The sequence below is a fragment of the Delphinus delphis genome, chromosome 11 (genome assembly GCF_949987515.2).
Source record: "Delphinus delphis chromosome 11, mDelDel1.2, whole genome shotgun sequence".
Lineage (NCBI taxonomy): Eukaryota > Metazoa > Chordata > Mammalia > Artiodactyla > Delphinidae > Delphinus > Delphinus delphis.
The window spans coordinates 81,037,160-81,065,000 of record NC_082693.1 but is presented as its reverse complement, the minus strand read 5'-3'; the positions used below and the strand labels follow the sequence as shown (position 1 = coordinate 81,065,000).

Genomic DNA, 27,841 nt, shown 5'->3' with positions numbered 1-27,841 from the left:
CCATGGCCGCTGAGCCTGCGCGTCCGGAGCCTGTGCTCCGCAACAGGAGAGGCCACAACAGTGAGAGGCCCGCATACCGCAAAAAAAAAAAAAAAAAAGAGTGATAAAGTAATCCTAAAAGGTCAAAGTTAGTTCCACACTAGAATGAGTGTCAATTTTTGTATTCTATTATCTTGCTTATAAGCAAACATTTTCTGAGTCTGGCATGTTACTTGATATTTGGTAAAATCACGTATCCTGTTCTTGTGGTTTTTCATTCTAAGATCAACACATTCACTTAGACATAGAGGGATATAAGCAACAAAATATACAGTTTATGACGAGGAATACCACATTAAACCAGCCCTTTCTCAAACTTTACGTGGAATTATCACTCACGGTTTTCAGTTATTTAAAGAAATGAATTTATTAAAATAGTTATACTAAGAAATTTAAATGACAATGTTCTATTAAAAAGTCACTGAGCTGGAATATTTTTCTTTGCTATATACACAGAATGCTATATCTGATATATAACATGTTGAAATACATATAGTCCTGCATGATATCAAATAAGTATGCTATCACCTCACATCCTGGGAATTGCAAGTAATTTGTCTATAAACTAGCATCATAGAAAAAAATTGGCTCCTGGCTTTTTTCTGTGTGTAGGCCTTGCAGTTTACAATGTATCTCCTAAAAAAAGAATTCAAGAATTTCATATTAGCAAGTGTAAATCCCAATAGCATACAAAATGGAGGAAGATAAGTATATAGTTGGAAAGGTTTTGTAGTCAATGAAAAATCAACAAAAAAAGATTGAACATAAAATTTCCAAAGCTAGACCCTATTCTATACCCAACACAAACACTTTTTTGCACAGTTTTTTACTCCTTCTTATAGCCCACTATTACCATGGCCCACTTATTACTTTGTTTCATGTTGTTCCTGACTGCAGAAATCATTTTGAAATGCCTTATATGTATGGGGTATACAGTCAGTGCTGTCTAATACCTTATTTTTTCACAGCTGTCTTGGTTGTTTAAAAATAAACAAAATAACAAGAAAGAAAGGAAAGGAAAGGGAAAGGGAATAAAGGGAAAAGGAGAAAAAAATAGCTTGAACATTTAAAACATTAGTAAGCCATATGAACAAAGATTGTATTTGATCTACAGTTTATATACACTGTCACTCTGACATGAACAGTTAAAATTGCAAAGTTGGGGCTTCCCTGGTGGCGCAGTGGTGGAGAGTCCGCCTGCCGATGCAGGGGACGCGGGTTTGTGCCCCGGTCTGGGAGGATCCCACATGCCGCGGAGCGGCTGGGCCCGTGAGCCATGGCCGCTGGGCCTGCGCGTCCGGAGCCTGTGTTCCGCAACGGGAGAGGCCACAGCAGTAGAGGCCCGCGTACCACAAAAAAAAGAAAAAAAATTGCAAAGTTGTTTTTGCTTTTGTTTGTTTTTCTGTAATGGGTGGACTTTGGATTCCTTTAATAGGAAGACCTTAATGTAAGTTTCATGGCCTAAAAGATAATAAGCAGGAGTGATTTTTGACTAACGAGAATTTTGTTTTGTTTTACCTCTGTTCTAAATACTCTTTTTCGTTTGAAATTATTTATAGCTCTCAGCTCCCTGGAGTGAGTAGTGTGTATGTGTGTGTGTGTGTATGCTTGTGTGTAGATAGACTTATATAGATATACAGATAGATAAAAGGCAAAATAAAATCACATTTACCAAGTTGTTTGTTTTCAGTTGCTCTTAGTATTAAGTAGACAAGTTAGTTAACTCTTATTTTTCTTGGTACAGGAAAAAACACTAACCATGATCAGTTTGTGACCATTTCTTTTACCTTCTATTTAAAAAAATTAGAATATCGAGTTCTTAATTGTTAAAAGAATTCTTTGGGTGTCTTTTTTTTTTTTTTTTTTGGCAGCTAAGTCCCACGTGGACCACCAGGGAATTCCCTAGGAGTATTTTTAATATTTTCTAGTATCTATACCATTTATTTATTTTGAATCGTTAATAAATAGTGCTAACATTAATTAAATATCAATTTTTACCTGAAATAAAAGTTTTAAAAACAACTCTCCACTTTATGTTGCATGTAGAGATCTATCCGTGCTGCATAAATATAAGTATCTTTAATTTCTTGCACCTTTCTCCCCTTCATAAATACATATACATTTCACTTCTGTAAGACTAGAGTATTCACACGCATACTGAGGAAAATTAAACATCTTTCTATCATGAATTTGATAAATGAAGTCTTCTTATGAGGGCCCATGGGACAGATAACTTGGACCCTCAATAACTGAAGCAGCTTCACCTTTCCAGAACAGTTTGTTTTTAACTCACGGATTCTATGAATTGTGTGTGAAACTGATCGTATTTTTCTTTTTGCTGCTAGGAAGTTATTTTTGGTCTACCTTTGGCACAGAAATTTAAATAATGTATTTTAAGTTAATAATCTTACCACTTGTCTTTACTTTTCCATTCCCTACTTATTTTTTTTCTTTATTTTTTACATCTTTATTGGAGTATAATTGCTTTACAATGGTGTGTTAGTTTCTGCCTTATAACAAAGTGAATTAGTTATACATATACATATGTTCCCATATCTCTTCCCTCTTCCTCTCCCTCCCTCCCGCCTTCCCTATCCCACCCCTCTAGGTCCTCACAAAGCACCGAGCTGATCTCCCTGTACTATGTGGCTGCTTCCCTCTAGCTATCTATTTTACGTTTGGTAGTGTATATATGTCCATGCCACTCTCTCACTTTGTCACCGCTTACCCTTCCCCCTCCCCGTGTCTTCAATTCTCCACTACGTCTGTGCCTTTATTCCTGTCTTACCCCTAGGTTCTTCATGACATTTATTTTTTCTTAAATTCCATATATATGTGTTAGCATACGGTATTTGTCTTTCTCTTTCTGACTTACTTCACTCTGTATGACAGACTCTAGGTCCATCCACCTCATTACAAATAACTCAATTTCATTTCTTTTTATGGCTCAGTAATATTCTATTGTATATATGCGCCACATCTTCTTTATCCGTTCATCTGATGATGGACACATAGGTCGTTTCCATCTCCTGGCTATTGTTCATAGAGCTACAATGAACATTTTGGTACATGACTCTTTTTGAATTATGGTTTTCTCAGGGTATATGCCCAGTAGTGGGATTGCTGGGTCATATGGTACTTCTATTTGTAGTTTTTTAAGGAACCTCCATACTGTTCTCCATAGTGGCTGTACCAATTCACATTGCCACCAGCAGTGCAAGAGTGTTCCCTTTTCTCCACACCCTCTCCAGCATTTATTGTTTCTAGATTTTTTGATGATGGCCATTCTTACTGGTGTAAGATCATATCTCATTGTAGTTTTGATTTGCATTTCTCTAATGATTAATGATGTTGAGCATTCTTTCATGTGTTTGTTGGCAGTCTGTATATCTTCTTTGGAGAAATGTCTATTTAGGTCTTCTGCCCATTTTTGGATTTGGTTGTTTGTTTTTTTGTTATTGAGCTGCATGAGCTGCTTCTTGTAAATTTTGGAGATTAATTCTTTGTCAATTGCTTCATTTGCAAATATTTTCTCCATTCTGAGGATTGTATTTTGGTCTTGTTTATGGTTTCCCTTGCTGTACAAAGCTTTGCAGTTTCATTAGGTCCCATTTGTTTATTTTTCTTTTTATTTCCATTTCTCTATGAGGTGGGTCAAAAAGGATCTTGCTGTGATTTATGTCATACAGTGTTCTGCCTATGTTTTCCTCCAGAAGTTTGATAGTTTCTGGCCTTACATTTAGGTCTTTAATCCATTTTGAGCTCATTTTTGTGTATGGTGTTAGGGAGTGATCTAATCTCATACTTCTAAATGTACCTGTCCAGTTTTCCCAGCACCACTTATTGAAGAGGCTGTCCTTTCTCCACGGTACATTCCTGCCTCCTTTATCAAAGATAAGGTGACTATATGTGTGTGGGTTTATCTATGGGCTTTCTATCCTGTTCCATTGATCTGTATTTCTGTTTTTGTACAAGTACCGTATTGTCTTGATTACTGTAGCTTTGTAGTATAGTCTGAAGTCAGGGAGCCTGATTCCTCCAGCTCCATTTTTCTTTCTCAAGATTGCTTTGGCTATTCGGGATCTTTTGTGTTTCCATACAAATTGTGAAATTTTTTGTTCTAGTTCTTTGAAAACTGCCAGTGATAGTTTGATAGGGATTGCATTGAATCTGTAGATTGCTTTGGGTAGTAGAGTCATTTTCACAATGTTAATTTTTCCAATCCAAGAACATGGTATATCTCTCCATCTATTTGTATCATCCGTAATTTCTTTCATCAGTGTCTTATAATTTTCTGCATACAGGTCTTTTGTCTCCTTAGGTAGGTTTATTCCTAGATATTGTATTCTTTTTGTTGCAGTGGTAAATGGGAATGTATTCTTGATTTCACTTTCAGATTATTCATCAGTAGTGTATAGTAATGCAAGAGATTTCTGTGCATTAATTTTGTATCCTGCTACTTTACCAAATTCATTGATTAGCTCTAGTAGTTTTCTGGTGGCATCTTTAGGATGCTCTATGTATAGTATCATGTCATCTGCAAACAGTGACAGCTTTACTTCTTCTTTTCCGATTTGGGTTCCTTTTCTTTCCTTTTCTTCTCTGATTGCTGTGGCTAAAACTTCCAAAACTATATTGAATAAGAGTGGTGAGAGTGGGCAACCTTGTCTTGTTCCTGATCTTAGTGAAAATTCTTTCAGTTTTGAACCATTGAGGATGATGTTGGCTGTGGGTTTGTCATATATGGCCTTTATTATGTTGAGGAAAGTTCCCTCTATGCCTACCTTCTGGAGGATTTTTATCATAAACGGGTGTTGAATTTTGTCGAAAGCTTTCTCTGCATCTATTGAGATGACCATATGGTTTTTCTCCTTCCATTTGTTAATATGGTGTTATCACATTGATTGATTTGCGTATATTGAAGAATACTTACATTCCTGGAATAAACCCCACTTGATCATGATGTATGATCCTTTTAATGTGCTGTTGGATTCTGTTTGCTAATATTTTGTTGAGGATTTCTGCATCTATGTTCATCAGTGATATTGGCCTGTAGTTTTCATTCTTTGTGACATCCTTGTCTGGTTTTGGTATCAGGGTGATGGTGGCCTCGTAGAATGAGTTTGGGAGTGTTCCTCCCTCTGCTATATTTTGGAAGAGTTTGAGAAGGATAGGTGTTAGCTCTTCTCTAAATGTTTGATAGAATTCGCCTGTGAAGCCATCTGGTCCTGGGCTTTTGTTTCTTGGAAGATTTTTAATCACAGTCTCAATTTCAGTGCTTGTGACTGGTCTGTTCATATTTTCTGTTTCTTCCTGGTTCAGTCTTGGCAGGTTGCGCATTTCTAAGAATTCGTCTATTTCTTCCAGGTTTTCCATTTTATTGTCATAGAGTTGCTTGTAGTAATCTCTCATGATCTGTTGTATTTCTGCAGTGTTAGTTGTTACTTCTCCTTTTTCATTTCTAATTCTATTGGTTTGAGTCTTCTCCCTTTTTTTCTTGATGAGTCTGGCTGGTGGTTTATCAATTTTGTTTATCTTCTCAAATAACGAGCTTTTAGTTTTATTGATCTTTGCTATCGTTTCCTTCATTTCTTTTTCATTTATTTCTGATCTGATATTTATGGTTTCTTACCTTCTGCTAACTTTGAGGGTTTTTTGTTCTTTCTCTTATTGCTTTAGGTGCAAGGTTAGGTTGTTTATTCGAGATGTTTCCTGTTTCTTAAGGTAGGATTGTATTGCTATAAACTTCCCTCTTAGAAATGCTTTTGCTGCATCCCATAGTTTTGGGTCGTCGTGTCTCCATTGTCATTTGTTTCTAGGTATGTTTTGATTTCCTCTTTGATTTCTTCAGTGATCACTTCATTATTGAGTAGTGTATTGTTTAGCCTCCATGTGTTTGTATTTTTTACAGATCTTTTCCTGTGATTGATATCTAGTCTCATAGCGTTGTGGTCGGAAAAGATACCTGATACAATTTCAATTTTCTTAAATTTACCAAGGCTTGACTTGTGACCCAGGATATGGTCTATCCTGGAGAATGTTCCATGAGCACTTGAGAAAAATGTGTATTCTGTTGTTTTTGGATGGAAAGTCCTATAAATATCAATTAAGTCCATCTTGTTTAATGTATCATTTAAAGCTTGTGTTTCCTTATTTATTTTCATTTTGGATGATCTGTCCATTGGTGAAAGTGGGGTGTTAATGTCCCCTACTATGAATGTGTTACTGTCGATTTCTCCTTTTATGACTGTTAGTATTTGCCTTATGTATTGAGGTGCTGCTATGTTGGGTGCATAAATATTTACAATTGTCATATCTTCTTCTTGGATCGATCCCTTGAGCTTTATGTAGTGTCCTTCTTTGTCTCTTGTAATAATCTTTGTTTTAAAGTCTATTTTGTCTGATACAAGAATTGCTACCCCAGCTTTATTTTGGTTTCCATTTGCATGGAATATCTTTTTCCATCCCCTTACTTTCAGTCTGTATGTGTGTCTAGGTCTGAAGTGGGTCTCTTGTAGACAGCATATATAAGGGTCTTGTTTTTGTATCCATTCAGCCAGTCTGTGTCTTTTGGTGGGAGCATTTAATCCATTTACACTTAAGGTAATTATCAGTATGTATGTTCCTATTCTGATTTTCTTAATTGTTTTGGGTTTGTTATTATAGGTCTTTTCCTTCTTTTGTGTTTCATGCCTAGATAGGATCCTTTAGCATTTGTTGTAAAGCTGGTTTGGTGGTGCTGAAGTCTCTCAGCTTTTGCTTGTCTGTAAAGGTTTTAATTTCTGCATCAAATCTGAATGAGATCCCTGCTGGGTAGAGTAATCTTAGTTGTATGTTTTTCTCCTTCATTACTTTAAATATGTCCTGCTAGTCACTTCTGGCTTACAGAGTTTCTGCTGAAAGATCAGTTGTTAACCTTATGGGGATTCCCCTGTGTGTTATTTGTTGTTTTTCCCTTGCTGTTTTTAATATGTTTTCTTTGTATTTAATTTTTGACAGTTTGATTAATATGTGTCTTGGCGTGTTTCTCCTTGGATTTATCCTGTATGGGAGTCTCTGTGCTTCCTGGGCTTGATTAAGTATTTCCTTTTCCATATTTGGGAAGTTTTCAACTATAATCTCTTCAAATATTTTCTCAGTCCCTTTCTTTTTCTCTTCTTCTTCTGGAACCCCAATAATTTGAATGTTGGTGCATTTAATGTTGTCCCAGAGGTCTCTGAGACTGTCCTCAGTTCTTTTCATTCTTTTTTCTTTATTCTGCTCTGCAGTAGTTATTTCCACTGTTTTATCTTCCCGGTCACTTATAGTTCTTCTGTCTCAGTTATTCTGCTATTGATCCCTTGTAGAGTATTTTTAATTTCATTTATTGTGTTGTTCATCGTTGCTTGTTTCATCTTTAGTTCTTCTAGGTCCTTTTTAATGTTTCTTGCATTTTCTTTATTCTATTTCCAAGATTTTGGATCATCTTTACTATCATTATTCTGAATTCTTTTTCAGGTAGACTGCCTATTTCCTCTTCATTTGTTAGGTCTGGTGGGTTTTTATCTTGCTCCTTCATCTGCTGTGTGTTTTTCGGTCTTCTCATTTTGCTTATCTTACTGTGTTTGGGGTCTCCTTTTTGCAGGCTGCAGGTTCGTAGTTCCCATTTTTGGTGTCTGTCCCCAGTGGCTAAAGTTGGTTCAGTGGGTTGTGTAGGTTTCATGGTGGAGGGGACTAATGCCTGTGTTCTGGTGGATGAGGCTGGATCTTGTCTTTCTGGTGGGCAGGTCTACGTCTGGTGGTGTGTTTTGGGGTGTCTGTGGACTTATTATGATTTTAGGTAGCCTCTCTGCTAATGGGTGGGGTTGTGTTCCTGTCTTGCTAGTTGTTTGGCCTAGAGTGTCCAGCACTGTAGCTTGCTGGTCATTGAGTGAAGCTATGTGTTGGTGTTGAGATGGAGATCTCTGGGAGATTTTCACCATTTGGTATTACATGGAGCTGGGAGGTCTCTTGTGGACCAGTGTCCTGAAGTTGGCTCTCCCACCTCAGAGGCACAGCAATGACTGCTAACTGCAGCACCAAGAGCCTTTCATCTACACGGCTCAGAATAAAAGGGAGAAAAAGAAGGAAGGGAGGGAGGGAGGGAGGGAGGGAGGAAGGAAGGAAGGGGAAAGAAAGAAAGAGAGAGGAAAAAAAGAAAGAAAGAAAGAGAAAGGAAAGAAAAAAGAGAAAGAAAGGAAAGAAAGAAAAAAGAAAGAGAAAGGAAAGAAAGAGAAAGGAAAGAAAGAAAGAGAAGGGAAAGAAAGAGAAGGGAAAGAAAGAAAGAGAAGGGAAAGAAAGAAAGAAAGAGGATAAAGGAAAATAAAGTAAGGTAAAATAAAATAAAGTTATTAAAATAAAAAAAATTATTTAGAAAAAAAATTTTTTAAGTAAAAAAAAAATGGACGGATAGAACCCTAGGACAAATGGTGAAAGCAAAGCTATACAGACAAAATCTCAGACAGAAGCATACACATACACACTCACAAAAAGAGGAAAAGGGGAAAAAATCATAAATCTTGCTCTCAAAGTCCACCTCCTGAATTTGGGATGATTCGTTGTCTTTTCAGGTATTCCACAGATGCAGGGTACGTCAAGTTGATTGTGGAGCTTTAATCCGCTGCTCCTGAGGCTGCTGGGAGAGATTTCCCTTTGTCTTCTTTGTTCGCACAGCTCCCGGGGTTCAGCTTTGGATTTGGTCCCGCCTCTGCGTGTACGTCACCTGAGGGTGTCTGTTCTTCGCTCAGACAGAACGGGGTTAAAGGAGCTGCTGATTCGGGGGCTCTGGCTCACTCAGGCCGGGGGCAGGGAGGGGTATGGAGTGCGGGGTGAACCTGCGGCTGCAGAGTCCGGCGTGACGTTGCATCAGCCTGAGGCGCGCTGTGTGTTCTCCCGGGGAAGTTGTCCCTGGATCCTGGGACCCTGGCGGTGGCGGGCTGCACAGGCTCCCCGGAAGAGGGGGTGTGGAGAGTGGCCTGTGCTCACACACAGTCTTCTTGGTGGTGGCCGCAGCAGCCTTACCGTCTCATGCCCGACTCTGGGGTCCGCGCTGTAAGCCGCGGCTTGCGCCTGTCTCTGGAGCTCCTTTAAGCAGCGCTCTTAATCCTCTCTCCTCGCATACCAGGAAACAAAGAGGGAAGAAAAAGTCTCTTGCCTCTTCGGCAGGTCCAGACTTTTCCCCGGACTCCCTCCCGGCTAGCCATGGTGCACTAACCCCCTGCAGGCCGTGTTCACGCTGCCAGTGCCATTCCTCTCCGGCGCTCCGACCGCAGCCCGAGACTCAGCTCCCATACCCGCCCGTCCCGGCGGGTGAGCAAACAAGCCTCTCGGGCTGGTGAGTGCCGGTCGGCACCGATCCTCTGTGCGGGAATCTCTCCGCTTTTCCCTCCGCACTCCTGTTGCTGTGCTCTCCGCCGCGGCACCGAAGCTTTCCCCCTCCGCCACCCACAGTCTCCACCCGCGAAGGGGCTTCCTGGTGTGTGGAAACCTTTCCTCCTTCACATCTCCCTCCCACTGGTGCAGGTCGTGTCCCTGTTCTTTTGTCTCTGTTTATTCTTTTTTCTTTTGCCCTAACCAGGTACGTAGGGAGTTTCTTGTCTTTTGGGAGGTTTGAGGTCTTCTACCAGCATTCAGTAGGTGTTCTGTAGGAGTTGTTCCACGTGTAGATGTATTTCTGATGTATCTGTGGGGAGGAAGGTGATCTCCGCGTCTTACTCTTCCGCCATCTTCCCTCTCTCTCCCCTACTTATTTTTTTAATCTGATTATACCACGTGCATGTTTTCTCCTCTTCTTTTTAGAGCTAGGTAATGTAAAATAAACAAAATAGTTACCATGAGCGCCAATTCACTTAAGTAGTTCCACTAGGAACTTTTATTTTTAAAGATATTTTATGGGTGTTTATTGAAATTAAAGAAATTTGTTTTGAACTTGAGTATTTATAGCTCTGTAAGCCACCTCAAATTCTTTTTTGGAGCAAAACCAAGGCATAAATAAATGTAAATATAAATATAAACATAAATATATTTCCTTTGCTATAATTTTAGTTTCAAAATTGTCTTCTAGTAGTAACGTGTTAATGGGGTCTTCTCTATTTACCTTTCCAGTTATTTAAGGGCCTAATTTTAATGAAGAATGTACAAAACTTCAGGCTTTTGTCACTACTTGAGAAATGGCTTGAGTCACTTTAAATGCCATGACTGTTTCTTCATCACAGTTGTCCATTATATAATAAATGTATAGCTATGTACACACTCAGACACACTCCAAATATCTGAGTTATGCATCATCAGATTTATATCACGGCATGTTTTTCCATGTTACCAAAAAATATATATAAAAGTATAGACAAGACAGGGCTTTCCTGGTGGCACAGTGGTTAAGAATCTGCCTGCCAATGCAGGGGACACGGGTTTGAGCCCTGCTCCAGGAAGATCCCACATGCCGTGGAGCACCTAAGCCTGTGTGCCGCAAGTACTGAAGCCCGCATGCCTAGAGCCTGTGCTCCGCAACAAGAGAAGCCATTGCAGTGAGAAGCCCGCGCAGCATAACGAAGAGTAGCCCCTGCTCCCTGCTCGCCGCAGCTAGAGAAAACCCACGCACACCAACAAAGACCCAACGCAGGCATAAATAAATAAATAAATATTTTAGAAAAGTATAGACAAGACAGCGTTATTGCAGTAGAAGATTGTCTATAAAAATGAAAATTGGGAAAATTAAGGTGAGGTACATGTACTGTAAATATCTTATTTTAAGAGTAAATATTAAAAGTTTATTATTGCTTTAACATTGTACAAAGTGACAATAATGACTGGTAATTGAGAGTGACATGTCTGAGTAGTGCTACAAAGTTATAATTTTTATTTGTTCTTTTTTCATAGGTTCAGATCATAAAGCTGTAATTCATTCTAAATCCTCTCCTGAGATTACTCTGAGATTTGAAAGTGGGCCTGGTGCTGTAATACACTCTTTGCTTGCAGAAAAGAATGGCTTTCTGCAGTGCCATATAGAAAACTTTAGCACTGAGTTTCTTATATCTTCTCTTATGAATATTCAACATTTTTTGGAAGATGAAACTGTTGCAACAGTGATGCCAATGAAGATACAAGTTTCTAACACAAAAATAAATTTAAAAGTATGTTAACAAATATTTTTATATTTTCATGTTATAAATGTTCACTTTGCCTACTTGGACTTTGATTCATGTCTAGAAATATGAACTGGTTGGTCTTTGTGGTGATGGTGTAGAGATTTTTCATAGAAATTAGAAAATATCAAAATAAAATGAGCAGTTTTCTCACTGTATGAACTAAAGCATGTTAAAGATATATTTCAAACTCATTAAGAATATTATTGGCTGAAGTAATGTTTAAGAAAATGATTAATTGAAGATGATTAATTTTATCTTTTACTTTAATAACAACATGCCAATACTATTTATCTTTCCTGTAGGATGACAGTCCTCGTAGTAATACAGTATCCTTTGAACCAGCTCCTGTAACTGTTCATATTGATCATCTTGTGGTAGAGAGAAATGATGATGGCTCTTTTCATATCAGAGGTACATATGAAAACAGTTTAAGTGAACATTTAACTGAAATATGTCATTATTAGTATGCTGATTGTTTTTTTTTCACTCATACTTTTTATATACTATTTTATATGTGTATGCATATGTAGTAGTAGATGATTTAGGGACACTGTGAGTACATTGTGATAAAATATCATCCATGTATGAACCTCTAGCTCAGGAATAACTCATCTATAATTGATTTAGTATCTGTTCTACAAAGGTGTTTTGAATGAAGTCCTTCCAGGGTTATCTCAATCTTCTTTTCAATGAACCCTTCTCTATAACTTGATGTGACTTCTTAAAATTCTTGAGTACTTATTCTCCATACCTTAGTTACTTATAGTATATTGCTATGTATTTAGTTCTGTTTCAGTGCTTGTATCTCCATTCTAGCAAGATTTCTAGGGTCTCTAATGTAAGGACTGTGTCTTCTAAGGTAGTGTGGAGTAGTGGAAAGGGCTTGAGTTGGTAGACCTAGGTATTCTAGTCCTCACTTTGTTAGTAGCTACTTGAGGGTGAAATGTAAGGGACTGATAAGAGACAAACCAGAAAAATCTGTAGCCAGAAACCATGAAAGAGAAGACTATTGCTGAGGTAGAAGCAGTTTGTGGGGCACTCTTGACTGAAGAGTCCTTCCTCTCTGGAGCTGGGGAACAGCTACAGCAAACATAGAAGTCAGGCCAACGAAGATCAAATGTCATCTTTGGGGTTCCCTGGTGGCACAGTGGTTGAGAATCCGCCTGCTAATGCAGGGGACACGGGTTCGAGCCCTGGTCTGGGAGGATCCCACATGCCGCGGAGCAACTAGGCCCGTGAGCCACAACTGCTGAGCCTGCGCGTCTGGAGCCTGTGCTCCGCAACAAGAGAGGCCATGACAGTGAGAGGCCTGCGCACCGCGATGAAGACTGGCTCCCGCTTGCCACAACTAGAGAAAGCCCTCGCACAGAAACGAAGACCCAACACAGCCAAAAATAAAAATAAATTAATTAAGAAAAATGTCATCTTCATTACTGATAAAAGCTCAGGTGAAGATAGCTCAGGTGTGAGAAGTTAGGTTTGTTATATGGCTCTTGCTCCCAGATGCTTTATATCCCAAAACTGCAGGTCTGTCTTACACAAAACCAGAACAGAGTGTTCCAGTGCTTCAGAGTGCTGAAGAAAAGTTGAGACTTTTAAAGAATTATAATTAATATCCTCAGACAGATGATAGGATTTTGAACTCAAAACAAGAACAAGCTTTTATGGAAAATAACCAGTTAGAAATCCTTGAAAATTAAAAGCCTGATCTTTGAAGTAAAAAATAGTAGGTCACCTAAAATCTATCAGCTCTACCTTCAAGAGATATCCAGAGTCAGACCTGAATCATACAGTATGTAGCTGTCTCAGATTGGCTTCTTTTTTTTTTTGAGGTACGCGGGCCTCTCACTGTTGTGGCCTCTCCTGTTGCAGAGCACAGGCTCCGGATGCGCAGGCTCAGTGGCCATGGCTCACGGGCCCAGCCACTCCGCGGCATGTGGGATCTTCCCGGACCGGGTCACGAACCCGTGTCCCCTGCATCGGCAGGCGGACTCTCAACCACTGCGCCACCAGGGAAGCCCTCAGATTGGCTTCTTTCACTTAGTTATATGATTTAAGGTTTCTCCATGTCTTTTCAAGGCTTAATAGCTCATTTCCTTTTAGAGCCAAATAATATTCCATTGTCTGAATGTTCCACAGTTTATTTCACCTACTGAAGGGCATCTTGGTTGCTTCCATATTTTGGCAGTTATGAATAAAACTGCTGTACACATTCACATGCAGGTGTTTGTGTAGACATAAGTTTTCAGCTCCTTTGGGTAAATACCAAGGAGTGTGATTGCTGGATCTTATGGTTAAGAGTACATTTAGTTTTGTAAGAAAATGGCTGTACTATTTTACATTCTTACCAGCTGTGGATGAGATTTCTTGTTGGTCTATGTTCTCACTAACATTTGGTGTTGTCAATGTTCTGGATTTTGGCCATTCTAAGTAGGTGTGTAGTGGTATGCTGTTGTTTTAATTTGCATTTCCCTGATGACATACGATGTACACATCTTTTCGTATGCTGATTTGCCATCTATATATCTTCTTTTGTGAGGTGCCTCTTAAAGTCATTGGCCTCAGAGAGAGATTTCATATTGATAAAAGATCCCCCAAAACATACCTCAGTCATAAACCTTTATCCATCTAACAACATAACTGAAAAATATAAAGCAAACCTATTTGAAGTAAAGAGAAATGGAATCATATCATATTGAGATGCTACAATCATAGAGAAACTTTTACATGCCTCTCAGAGTACAAGTATAGATACATAAATATAAATATGTGTGTGTGTGTATGTGTATGTATATATATATATATTTGAATTCAACAAATGGGTAATTTCAAATACCCATAAAACTTCTCTATTAATTCAGTCTCAAAGAAAATATCAACAGATTCCAAAACATAAAGTTCATGCAGACCATTTCTCTGATATCAGTGCAATAAAGTTTGTCATTGACATAAAAATGTACCAGAAAATAAAATATTTTTAAATTAATTAATTAATTTTATTTTTGGCTGCGTTGGGTCTTTGTTGCGGTGTGGGGGCTACTCTTCGTTGCAGTGCGTGAGCTTCTCGTTGCAGAGCACGGGCTCTAAGCACACGGGCTTCAGTAGTTGTGACACACAGGCTCAGTAGTTGTGGCGCACGGGCTTAGTTGCTCTGCAGTATGTGGGATCTTCCCAGACCAGGGCTCTAACCTGTGTCCCCTTCATTGGCAGGTGGATTCTTAACCACTGCGCCACCAGAGAAGTCCCAAATAAAATATCTATACTTGACAAAATTTAAAACAATCCTTGCTCTAACTGTTGGGGATTTATTGGCAACTGAGTGAGATTAATTACTATTTGCTAAAGAAAACAAAAACAAATATTTGTTTTAAATGAGAGGTTTATAATATCTAAAGAAAAATATCCACTTGCATACACATAATGGAGAAATAAAGAATTAAATAAACATCAATTTAATGAGTAAAAACTAATTTAAAATCAAGGTGCTTTGAAAAAATTTTCTCTGTATTTTCCCCTATATTTCTTATCTATATTTTACAATTAGTGAAATATCAATACATATTTTACCAATTGTGAACTGTATTTTAATGTAGTAGCTAAGGCAAAAGTGAATAACTGATACAGCAAGGGCATATATTTGCAAGATCATTTCAGTATGGAAACTCCATTTGGATTTGGCTTTAAAGTTGTATGGGTTAAAAAAAAAAAAATCACATATGAGGCACTTCCCTGGCGGTCCATTGGTTAAGACTCTGCGCTTCCATTGTAGGGGGCGCAGGTTCGATCCCTGGTCGGGGAACTAAGATCCCACATGCCCCGTGGTGTGGCCAAAAAAAAAATCACATATTTATCTTTTCAGAATATGTCACATATTTATACACTTCATTTCTTACATTTTTGAAAACTCTTGCTCCTTATCAAATGTTTTACATTTTAGGAATATAATTTTTCTTATTTCATGTTTTTACAGTGACACTTGGATCTTTTCAGCAAAGCCATTTAGGTAGTGATGAAATGTTAGAGAAAAGCATATCCTAGATTTTCTTTAAGTGGGCATCAAAACTCAGGGTATTATTTAAATTTAGCAGCAGTACTCATGTATATAAAATTTTTTTTTTAAGCATTACTTTTTAAAAAAAAATATTTATTTATTTTTGGCTGTGTTGGGTCTTCGTTGCTGCGCACAGGCTTTCTCTAGTTGTGGCCAGTGGGGGCTACTCTTTGTTGCTGTGCACAGGCATCTCATTGCAGTGGCTTCTCTTGTTGCAGACTGTGGGCTCTAGGTGTACAGCCTTCAGTAGCTGTGGCACGCAGGCTCAGTAGTTGTGGCTCGCAGGCTCTAGAGCACAGGCTCAGTAGTTGTGGCGCACGGGCCTAGTTGCTCTGCGGCATGTGGGATTTTCCTGGACCAGAGCTTGAACCCGTGTCCCCTGCATTGGCAGGCAGATTCTTAACCACTGTGCCACCAGGGAAGTCCTGTAAATTGTTGATGTACCTTTCAAAAGCTCATTGAGACGATGGAAAAGTTTGTTGTGTTATTCAGGATATTAGCAATTGTACAAAATTTAAGACAATTTATTTTAAAGTAGTTTTCCATTGTCTCTGGAAAGAACAACATGTTTTAAGCATAAGCAAGTATGCTTTGTTTTATACAGAGTGTCTCATGTTTTATTTCAGTGTATTCCTAAGCGCAATATCATGAAGCAGATTACATTATGTTATTTTTCTTATCATGTGGAAATGAATTGCATGAGGGTCTTTGGTGTATGATGTACGTAATGTAACACATAGTCTAATGTATCGCACATAAAGCTTGTATGATAATGTATCATAAATACTACTCAAATTAATATATTAGCCATGATAAACAAGTATTTAACAGTTTTATTTGCTTCTTAGAATTTTGAAGCACTTTGGGTAAATAATTTGAATGGCCCTACTTTCTCAAGTAGCTCTTTAAGAAATTTTCAAGTATGGGCATTCCCTGGTGGTCTATTGATTAGGATTCGGTGCTTTCACTGCGTGGCCCAGGTTCAATCCCTGGTTGGGGAACTGAGATCCTGCAAGCCACGTGGCACAGCCAAAAAAGAAAAATAAGGAAAGAAATTTTGAGGTATGCTGATTTTTTCTCCCTTAAAACAAATTTATTTAGCCAACAGGAGAATTCAGAATAATCTGACTAGTAGGTGTTTCAAAAATTAGTTTTAGGTGTTTGTTGCTGTGATAATAGCAGCTTACCTAATATTTTTCTTTACTCCTTCCTGTTCTTTTAGTGTACTATGAGGTATACTTGCAGCTGCTCTGGATGTGATTAAATAAAGTTCATCATGAAGGAATAGGTGTTTTTTTGTTTTTATTTATTTATTGCCACTTATCATAGTACTCCACACTTCTTGGGAAAGACTAGTTTTTCAGTAAAGAGAAAGTTAAAATAATTTTTCAGAAAATTACAAAGGTATACTACAATTTCTTGTTGCTCCAGTGAAATATGACTAATTGAGTAACTTAATAACACTATTATAAGAGAAAAAGATAGAAAATGTTTGTTGTGTATGTGTTTGGGTGTGTGTGTGTGTGTGTGTGTGTGTGTGTGTGTATATGTGTGTGTATATATATATATATATATATATATATATATATATATATAGTATGTGTGTATATCCTATGCCATGTGCTGTTAATTAATTTTAATAGTAGTGTCCTGTCTCTCAACATGTCTTGCACCCAACACACCTAGGACCTGGCATACTCCCATCTGAGAGAGTGCCCATTGTGGCATTGACTCCCAGCAAAAGTGTTGTGAGGGAGTACCTCCCAATAGATTATATTGGAATGTTGGGGGTAGGATGGGGCATTGTATATTTAACGGTCCGTGATGAACAACTCTTTGCCATATACAGCCTTAGAATCATTGCCATAATACTTCCTCACTGGGAATGAGGGAAGAATTTTTAAATTACTAAACCTAAGGAGTAGTGTAAAACCTAAACTCGGAAGAGTGCCTGTATGACACTCAGAGAAGACAAATGAATAGACATCTTCTGTCTGAATAAACAGAGAACTGTTAAAACCTCGATTTAGAGTCAAGTATTTATTGAACACCTGCTGTGGTACTAACAGCAGTTAATATTTGAATAATGCTTTCCAGTTTGTTAAGTTCTTTTACATTAAATATTGACTCACTTAATTCTTACCATAACCCTTTGAGATAATTAAGGCAAGTATTCTTATCATCTCCTTTTTGCAAATGAAGAAATTAAAGTTTAGATAAGTTGAATGGCTTGTCCAAGGTACAAGATCTAGAAAGTAACTAGCAGAGCCTATGCGAGGGGAAAAGTGTACATTGTCGTAAGGTGCACATTTCATCCATGAGGGGCATGGATTTGTTCATCAAAATTTGTCTTAAAAACTAGAAAGAAGGGCTTCCCTGGTGGCGCAGTGGTTGAGAGTCCGCCTGCCGATGCAGGGGACACGGATTCGTGCCCCGGTCCGGGAGGATCCCACATGCCGCGAAGCGGCTAGGCCCGTGAGCCATGGCCGCTGAGCCTGCGCGTCCAGAGCCTGTGCTCCGCAACGGGAGAGGCCACAACAGTGAGAGGCCCGCGTACCGCAAAAAAAAAAAAACAAGAAAGAAGCTTGAAAGCTCTAGAAAGAGCTAGAAAGAAGCTCTTTTAAAGTAAATAAAAGGAAATATGTCTTTCTATAGTAATAGACTCCAATTACCCTTGTCAGTTACAGGTTCTCTCCTTTCCTATCCCTTTCCAGTCCCTCCCATCTTTACACTTGCTTCTTCCTGCCTCTTCCTCCTCATTCCTCCCCTTCTTATCTCTTCCTTTTCCCTTCCTACCTGCTTCTCCCTACTTATCTTTCCCTCTTTTTTTTTCCTAATTGAAGTATTGTTGATTCACAATATTATATTAGTTTCAGGTGTACCGTATAGTGATTCAATATTTTTATAGATTATACTCCATTAAAAGTTATTACAAGATAATGCCTATACTTCTCTGTGCTATACAATATATCCTTGTTGTTTATCTATTTTAATCTATTTTATACCTAGTAGTTTGTATCTCTTGGTCTCATATTCCTCATTTGCCCCTCCCTGCTTTCTTCTCCCTTTTGGTAACCACTGGTTTGTTTTCTGTATCTGTGAGTCTGTTTCTGTTCAGAGCAGCACTCTTTACAGTAGCCAAGATATGGAAGCAACCCAAATGGATAAAGAAGATATGAGATATATATATATATATATATATATATATAAACACACACACTGTGGAATATTACTCAACCATAAAAAAGAATGAATTCTGCCATTTACAGCAACATGAGTGTACCTAGAGAATATTAAGCTTAGCGAAATAAGTCAGACAGAGAAAAAGAAATACTAATGATTTCACTTATATGTGGAATCTAAAATTTAGGTACTACAAATGAGTGTATATGCAAAGCAGACTCACAGTTAACTCTCCGTCTTTATCTCCAGTTACAGCTACATCCCTCTTCCTCTTTTCCCATCCTCACTCCTCTGTCTCCTCCACTCTCTAGCTCTCTCTCCTCCCTCCTCCTCTATTTCATTCCTTCTTTTTCTCTTCCCATATTTCTTCCTCTTCTCTTCTTTCCCTCTCCTTCCCTTTTCTCTCCTCATTCCACCTGCTAGTGATCGAAATAAAATGGGTTTCAGAATTGTTTGGTCAGTGGTTTTTTCTTTATTCTTAGGATCCCATGAGTAGTGAGATATAGGCTAAATAAAATGGGTCTTGGGCCCTCTATTTTTCTCACTACAGCCTATGTAACTCAGCTTTTTTTTTTTTTTTTAGTTCATATTAGCATTCTATGTCAGATTTCATTTAAAAGAAGAGTTTTGCTCCTCTACAAGTTTGAAAAACAAAAGTATGTTATAAATTTGTAATCAAGTAGAATTTTAGCGGTGTTATTAATTTTTTGAGGTTGAAAGAGTGGAGAAGTTGGCTTTTCCATGGCATAGTACTTTAGAATTTCTCTTACAGTCACTGCCAAGCTGAATTGTATGCTAGTCTGAACCAGTACAACAGTTTTTGTAGTTTTTTTCCTACATTTTTTAGTAGTACTAAAACATAATCAGTACAGGACAATATTATAAAAAGTAGTTTCTGATTTGAGACCACTGTAATATAATGAACCCAAGAAGAAACCAAAACTCAACTTGATTTCATTTATCCATGTTGATGGAACTATTCCATTTTTATATATACAGAATAGGGGTAAAATTGATGGAACCATTATGGAGGGTAATTTGGCAATATGAACAAAAGCTTTAAAAAATATTTTTGTTCTTTGACTTAGCTAACCCCTTCTGGAAATCTTTTTTTTTTTTTTTTTGCGGTACGCGGGCCTCTCACTGTTGTGGCCTCTCCCGTTGCGGAGCACAGGCTCCGGACGTGCAGGCTCAGTGGCCACGGCTCACAGGCCCAGCCGCTCTGCGGCATGTGGGATCCTCCTGGACCGGGGCACGAACCGTGTCCCCTGCATCGGCAGGCGGACTCTCAACCACTGCGCCACCAGGGAAGCCCTGGAAATCTTTTTAAGGGGAAAAATTATTTTGAGCAGTATTACTCTTTTGTCTGCTCAGTGTAATTTGATATGGTGAACTGCCTTTCTATCATGACTGTTGCATGTGATTTTGGTGGACTTAGCAATCATATAACCCTATCACAAAAATGGAGATGGGACCCAGCAGGGCCAGTCAAAAGATTTCAGCCCTTGGGACACTGAGTGATACATGAATGGACTGTGACCCAAGCATTCTGAGTCTTTTTTTGTGAATTGAAAAGGACACTGAGAGAGAAGGGGTCACAGGCTGTAAAACTTACTTGTTTGGGGTCACCAGAGTCTACCTTTGCCATGATATGACTGAACTAATCCAGAAGAGAAGAAAAGTGGACCTGAGAAGTAGAGAGAGTCAGGTTCCTAAATTGACACTCCTGAGGACATCGTATGAATTTCAGTATCTGGCTATACCTGAAGCACCATCACTTGTTTTTGATTACTGATTTAATCTCTTTACCTGTTGTATTTGTGTCTATTTTGGTAGCTTGTGTCTTTGTAGGAATTTTTCTGTTTCGTCTAAGCTGTCTAATTTATTAGTATACAGTTCTTCACAGTATTCCTTTACAATTATTTTTATTTCTGTTAGGTTGATAGTAACGTCCCCTCTTCCATTTCTGATTCTAGTAATTTGTTTCCTTTTTTATTTTTTGGTCCATCTAACTAAGGTTTTATCAATTTTATTCATCTTTTCAACAGATGAGCTTTTGGTTTTGATTTTGTTCATCTTTTCAATGAATGAGCTTTTTTGTTTTATTGACTTTATTGTTTTTCTGTTTCATAATGTCTTCCTACTAATAGAGATACTCATTTTTAAATTAGTTTTTCACAAGAGAACTTAAGATTTATCAAGTATTTAGAAATGTTATCTGAGTATTTATTTGTTGTATTAGATTCTCAGATGCTTAACACTAGAAATGATTTGAAAGAAGATGTCGAAAGTGATTCAGTGCTGCTTACCAGTGGAAAGTGTGATCTGAAAAAACAACACAGTGTCACTCAAGCCACTCAGACGAGCCCAGAGGTTCCTTGGCCTTCTCAGTCAGTCAACTTTCCTGAGTGCTCCTTTGACTTTACTAGGGAACAGGTAATGGAAAAACTAGTTCATTCTCATTCAGTTTCAGCAATTAAATATTAAATAGTTAAGACATTATTTACTTATTTAACATTTTTTGAGTGCTTGTTATATGCCAGGCACTGTGTTAGATGCTGTTGATACAGTGTTGAGCAAGGTATGGACATCCCCAGCCTTCACAGAGTTTGTAGTCTGATGGAAGATAAAGGAGTAAGTGTGAGACAGTGCCAGTTTCTGGAATCCACGAAGGCTTCTTGGAAGATATATTCATTTTGATGTCTTATTTTTAAGTTGCAAAAGTATTGTTACGTTTCAGAACTTTGGAAAAATATTTTAAAACAACTCTAACATATTGTAACCTCCTACAGTGCTGTCAGTATTTTTAAATTTTTCCTCCCAGGCTCTTTCCAGAGCCTCCCAGGCTCTTTAGTAATTTTTCTAAACAATTACTATTCTAGTGTATATAACTGTATTTTTTTTTACATAACATTGTTTAACAGATATCTTCCATATTACTACATATGCTTCATATATGTATTTTATTTGTTTTTTTAATTCAAGTATAGTCGATGCTTCATATTTATTGTTAGTGGCAGATTAATATGGGTGTGGACGTATTGTCATTTCTAAAGGTTCCTCTTAACATTTGTTAATATTTGAGTTGCTTTTTATTTTTTGCTGTTATCAAATTCTGTCCAGCAGAATTTTAATTCTCTATGATAGAACCACAGAATGAGTTCATTCATCTGTTTAACAGGATTTGTTGGATGTCAACTCTAAGCTAAGGATATAGAATTGTAACAGTATACCACTCCCTGTCTATTAAGGAACTCAAAGTTTAGTGGGAAAGACAGAAGCATGTAAACGGTAGTCAGAACATAGTGTTTCATGTGTTATATGTACTAGAGTTTGGGAAGTATAGTGAAATACCCAACTTGGTCTGTAAGGCAGGCATTCTTAAGCTGGTACTAAAAGGTCTGAGGACTCTTTGAAATTGAACGAATTTATTTTAATTTATCTGTGTAAATGTGTTTTCCTGTGGAGAAAGTTTTATCACATCTTCCTGGTTAGGGGTTAGGGAATGGTTCTAAGAGGATAAAATGCTTGAACCGAGTCTTAATGAGGGGAGACCTATTGACATCTAGATGAAAATGTCTAATGAGATATTCAGAATGTGGGTCTGGTGCTCCAGAGAGAGGCTTGTGCTGCATCAGGCTATCTACAGTTATTGGAGCCACAGGAGTAGATGAGATCATCTAAGAGAGTGGCTCCAGTGATAAGAGAAGGTGACCAATTATGGAATTTAATAGAATATGAAAAATTTAAGGGTTATTAAACAGCTGAGGAAGAGATGAAAAGTCCATAGGTAGAGAGGGGTAAACAAGAAAGAACTGTAGCATAAAAGGCAAAAGAGGAGAGAGGCTTAGCAAGGAGTGGTGAGGCAGCAGCATCTTAAGAGAAATTGAAATTAAACAAAATCACTATTAGATTTGGAAATTAGAAGTTAATTAGTGTTTTGAATTGCTGGGTCAAAACTTACGGACATTTTTAAGTGCTTGGTATGTGTTTCCAAATAACTTCTCAAAGCAGTTTTCGGCTTAAGTGCATCCTCACCAGCACTGGGTAATTTTACTGACTCATGTGTCACACCTTTGATACTGTATAAATAGTTTGTGTTTTCTGAAAATGGTTAAGTTTTCTTATTTTCCAAATTTATCATTTCAGCTCATGGAAGAGAATGAATCTCTTAAACAGGAATTGGCTAAAGCTAAAACAGCTCTTGCAGAAGCTCACTTGGAAAAAGATGCTCTTCTCCATCATATAAAGAAGATGACAGTTGAATAGCAGGAGTGGCAGTCAGAAACTCAAATTATAGCTCTGGAGTATGGTGGTTATATTTATAATGTGATGTTTCCAGTTAGTGGAAGACTTTCCTTTTCATGAAAAGACAATAAAATGAAATAGAATGTGATGAAGTGGTGACTATTCCAAAGCCAGTTTAGAAAATACTAGGTACGGGCATTACAATCTTTTGGTTGTTTTGTGTTTTGGGGTTTAAACCCTCTTTTAAACTGGTGTGATATAAGGAAGTCAATGCATACTGTAAAATAATTACCTGCCTAATGAATAGAAGATGTCATTTCCTAATTTTGATATTACATTATAGGCATTTTTTAAAAAGAAAAGTTAAAATCTATGTGTTCCCACTATTTATCACTATTTGTTAATAATTTACTATTATTTACAAAGATTCAGATGCTTTTAGGGCTAATGTAAAATAAAAGGAGGCTTACATTTTAAATGTTATTAAAATTATGTACTTAAATCTATATTTAATTACTGTAAAAAAAAGTCCAATCAAATTAATAAATATCTAATGGCTCGGTTTGAAAATTCTAGAAAATCATCACCCTACTGCACTTATGAAGTAACTTGAAAATGTGAAAAAGAATCATTTTAAGTGATGGGTAAACTGTGTAAGTTGAAGCTATAATTTTCAACAAAGAAGATGGCACAAATGTTAAAATAAAAAGCATAAACTGTAAAAAAGCAAGACATTAGAGTATATGGCCAACTGATTTAAAAAGCATTATTTGTACATTCCTTTAAACATTTATTGTTAGAAGTAAAAGAGTAATTTAACTATCCTACTAAATTTAGCATTTGTAACTGTAAGAATTTTAACTAATACTATTTATATTAGTTCTTTACCTTCATCTTTCCTTTATTTAAGGAAGGGAATGTTTTCAGAGAATTTTCTTTTCACATACATAAAACAATTTCATACCATTCCTGTAGTATCACAACAGGTGGATGTTTGCACATGTCAAATTTATAATGCTAGTTTTGATTAAAGTTCTGTATGACTTATATATTATCTTCTATAATAAGAAAAACTGGTAAATTTTGAATTCTATTTTCTAGGGATTGTTAAGTTTGAAAGCAACATGAGAGAGAATCTCAATCATGCATTATGAAATAAAAGTTTATGAGTATTTAAGAAACAGAGGCTTTTAACAATTTGAAATATATTTCTGATAGAATTAAACTAAGTGGGGTCTATTTTAAAATTCACATTCTTAAACATAAATATATCCAAGATAGAACATGAACTAGCTGGACTGCTCTTTCTTTAAGATACTTGAAATTTTTCAACCACGTTCGGACACTTTATGGTGCTTTGCTTGTTTGGTATGACTTATATAGCCATCCCTCTATCTAAGTACTTGGAAGGAAATACATCTTTCATTTTACATTAAGTGTTGGAGTGATTTTAGATTTTATTGAAAATGGTACTGGCTTTTTTTTTTTTCCTATAATGTCCATTTTAACTAACATTATTTAAAATACAGGCCCTGTTTTGGGAGCTAAGGATACAGCAAAGAACAAGCTAAATTGTTATTATTTTACCTCAGAGTGTTTTAAAAATCCTGATAAACCATTTTAATCTAAGACTATTATATAGTTTTAGATTAAAAGCAAAGGTCTAATTAAATATTTTAAATGTGTAGCTTATATCCTTAGTAGAGTACTTTTGATCTGTAGGTATATAGTCAACAAAAGCAGTCTCTATTATAGAAAACCTGGATTGATGGGACATTAACTTCTTCAGAGCTTGCAGTGTTTCTCAGACTTGAGCTATTTGCTCTATATGAATTTTAAATTTATGATATATTATAATTATTTAGTGTTATAGATGCTGAATGTTTTTCTTATTTTCAATTTATTTGGCTTTCTCAAGAAAATCATGTAAACAGTAGAGATGGTAATTAATGTGGATCTGAACATTCTGTATGCTTTGTTAGATTTTTTAAAATTTATAGTGATTACTATTTTTATAGAGATTTAAAATTAATAAAACACTTCCAAAACCATTATGTAATTCCCACAGCAAACCTGGGAGGTAGGTATTATTAACATTTTAAAAGTTAAATAGAAACCTTAAGGCTCAGAAAGAACAAGTGACTTGACGGAAATCACAATAACTTGCTCTTTTTACTTACATCCCAATTATATGCTTTTATTTTATCTTATTCCTTATTTCACAGATTTTTTCCTGATGTGGGGAAAGGAATCACTTGTTGGTCTTTTATCTGTTTTTCTTTTAAACATAAATAATAATACTTTTAAAGTGTGTGTGTGTGTATGATGTGTGTATTACTCAAACTATTTAAAAGATACGGGGAGAATTTTTTTTAAGTTAACCCCAACCTTTTTAGCTGTGTGAGAAATACAGGAATCAACCTACCAGAGTTTTTAAATGACCACAAATTAGATATAAAGTTGCCATGTCTTTGCTAAATCCCTAGCAGAGATGTTAATCAGGGGAAGAAAATGATACTTGTGTTTTCCTTTTTAATTTTACATATGTGAAAAACATTTTCTTGGCATCTTGTATTTTTTTTCTTTTCTCATTTTATCCTAGAATTCAAAAGATCACCATGTGACACTAGTTGTAATGAAACATTATTTTTATTTAAGCCATGTAAGAATGGCTATATAGGATTGCAGGCAAATATATGTGAAAAAATTAACCAGAAACTCCTTTTGGATTTTTATTGTAGTTATTGTTATTCAGTACTTGTCAGTACAGGGGTTAAAACTTCCTCTTTATGTTTTTATTAACGTATCCAATCTAAGGTACCACCATCACCCTGGTTTCCAAGCTGGTAACCTAGAACTCCTCTTAGACACCTTCCTCTCCCTAACTGCAACCCCCCACCCCCAAATTAGTTCACTACTGCATCCTCTCATTTTACCTCGTAAATTTGTGTACTTCTCTTCACTTACCACCTTCCTAATCTAAGCTACCATCAGCACTTTTTACCTGCATTACTGCAGTCGACTCGTAACTGGTCTTCCTAAGCTACTCTGGCCTTCCTGATTCATTTTTATAGGCAGGGAGAATTCTCTTTTTTGAAGTGCAGTTTTAACCAAGGCAACCCACCTACCCCAGTTTCACCTCTAGCTTAAAACACATTAATGGCATTTCATTGCTCTTATGATTAAAACAAAAATATGTTGCCTATGAGATTATGTATTAGGGCCACTATTTATATTATAATTATGAACGTTGAAAAAGTTAATGTCTCAAAACATTAAAACAATGACTGGCACATCACCTTGAAAAGCATTTAATAGAGGTTAGTTATTATTATTACTTCTTAGTTTCATTTTGCACCATGTTTTACTTTCTTTGTCTTCTACCCTCATTGCACTTTAACTATCTGGAATAAGTGAGAATCAAAGTGCCTCTTCCACCATAGGAACCTTTGTTCATTCTATTCCTTTGGCTTGAAGTACTTTCGTCGCTTAGTTAATTCCTGTTTGTCTTTTGGATCTCAGCTCATTCATCACTTCCTCAGGGAAGCATTCCCTAATTTCTTTCACCAGAATAAGACCCACTGTTATACATTATCACGTGAACACATACCACTACTTAGCACTGAACACCTTTGTAATTTTATATGTTTTTGATTAATGTAGACCCTCTACATTGTAAACTCCATGAGGACAGGAATTGTGTGTGTTTTTGTTGCCACTGTTCAACTTTGTATTCCTTGTGCCTCATACAGTGCCTGGCGCATAGTAGGTTCTCAGTAAATTTGTTGAAAGAATAAAATGAATGGATGAGGTATCAAAGATGTTTTTCAGGTATTGAGTTCTTCCCCTCAGTTGGATTGAGGGGAAATGGAACATAGGCATAAAAGTTGGAGGTGGTAATTATTAAAAGTGGCAGACTACTTGAGTCCATAGGGAAAGAAAAAGATGGAGAATGGATAAATTTGCCATATTATGTCCTTCTGAATTTTAAATACCTGAAATTCTAGATGATTTATCACAAATCATCACAAAAGAGAAAATTAGCACATCGATTCATACAGGCACTGCAGTGCCAGAATGTCATCTGGCTTTGATTGTAACATATGGTGTTGCGGCTGTTGAGATCTGCCAGTCCTGTCAGCTAAACAGAATGGAAATAAGGCCAAAAAAGTAGTGGCTGAAATAGTTTTCAATTTTGAGAAATTGATACACAGGATCAGTTGTGCCTAATTCCTTAAGGTGTTAACAGTCTCATTTTACCTTGCACCCAGGGATGCTAAAGAGAATAAATTTTGAGCTATGTTTCAATTTCCTTTTAGAATAAAATACCCAAAGATGGAATTATGCAGGATATATATAGAAACATTAAAGAAGTAATGTTTTTAAACACTGATTTCTTCATTAAATTATAATACTTGACATTTAAAAAAATTTTTGCTGCTTTTTTGAGAAGTACAAAAATTAAGGTAACGTGAAGCAAAAACGTAAGCATGATGATTTTTATAAACCATTAGATATTAACTAATAGATCATTGTACACTGGAGGGAAATTCATGTTAATGTTACAGTATTGAAGTTCAATATAAGTGCTGCCCACACTACTGGGCTGGTAGGTCTGAGGATTTGAAACTCTTACGAGAAAAATTTTAAGACATATGAAATCAACTAAATGTCTTTTTTTTCTATTTGTATAGTATGATAGTTTTTTCTAGTCTTAGGGAAAAAAAATATATCACTACATCACCAAGAGGAGTAATCAGGGTTTTAAAAGATTTTGAAACCATTTAGATTAAAAGGCAATAGTAAATAATTTATACATTAGGTTTTATTTTCACTTTGCTTGTGTCACCAATCAAAAGTCAATTCATTCTTTCCAATAACTTATATTAAGCTGATTGAATGGTAAGTAAAATTTCTCATTCTTGACTTTAATTCTTCACTTTTATGTGAAGACATATTTGATTGTTTAGGTGAAGAAATATACCTGAGCGTTTTGGAGTTTAAGAGAGTACAGTGAGGTGATTAACCCTCTTCTTGCAACCACTTAGGAGAATTGTTTTATTGATGTAACAAAAAACTCAAATACTGAATTACAACCATCAAGACTGAGAATTTTAAAAATAAAAGAGAGACCTTCAAGATGGCAGAGGAGTAA

General features: G+C 36.7%; 1 protein-coding gene across 1 annotated transcript in view; it reads left to right on the top strand.

The window, feature by feature from the left end:
- BLTP3B (bridge-like lipid transfer protein family member 3B) overlaps nt 1–27,262 on the top strand; it is a 105,718-nt gene extending 78,456 nt beyond the window's left edge. Inside the window, 5 exon segments of the mRNA XM_060025449.1 lie at nt 10,936–11,189; nt 11,507–11,615; nt 20,681–20,874; nt 22,588–22,695; nt 22,697–27,262. Of these exon segments, the coding sequence (XP_059881432.1) occupies nt 10,936–11,189; nt 11,507–11,615; nt 20,681–20,874; nt 22,588–22,695; nt 22,697–22,738 (707 nt within the window). The 3' untranslated portion in view covers nt 22,739–27,262.
- The last annotated feature ends 579 nt before the right edge of the window (nt 27,263–27,841 follow it).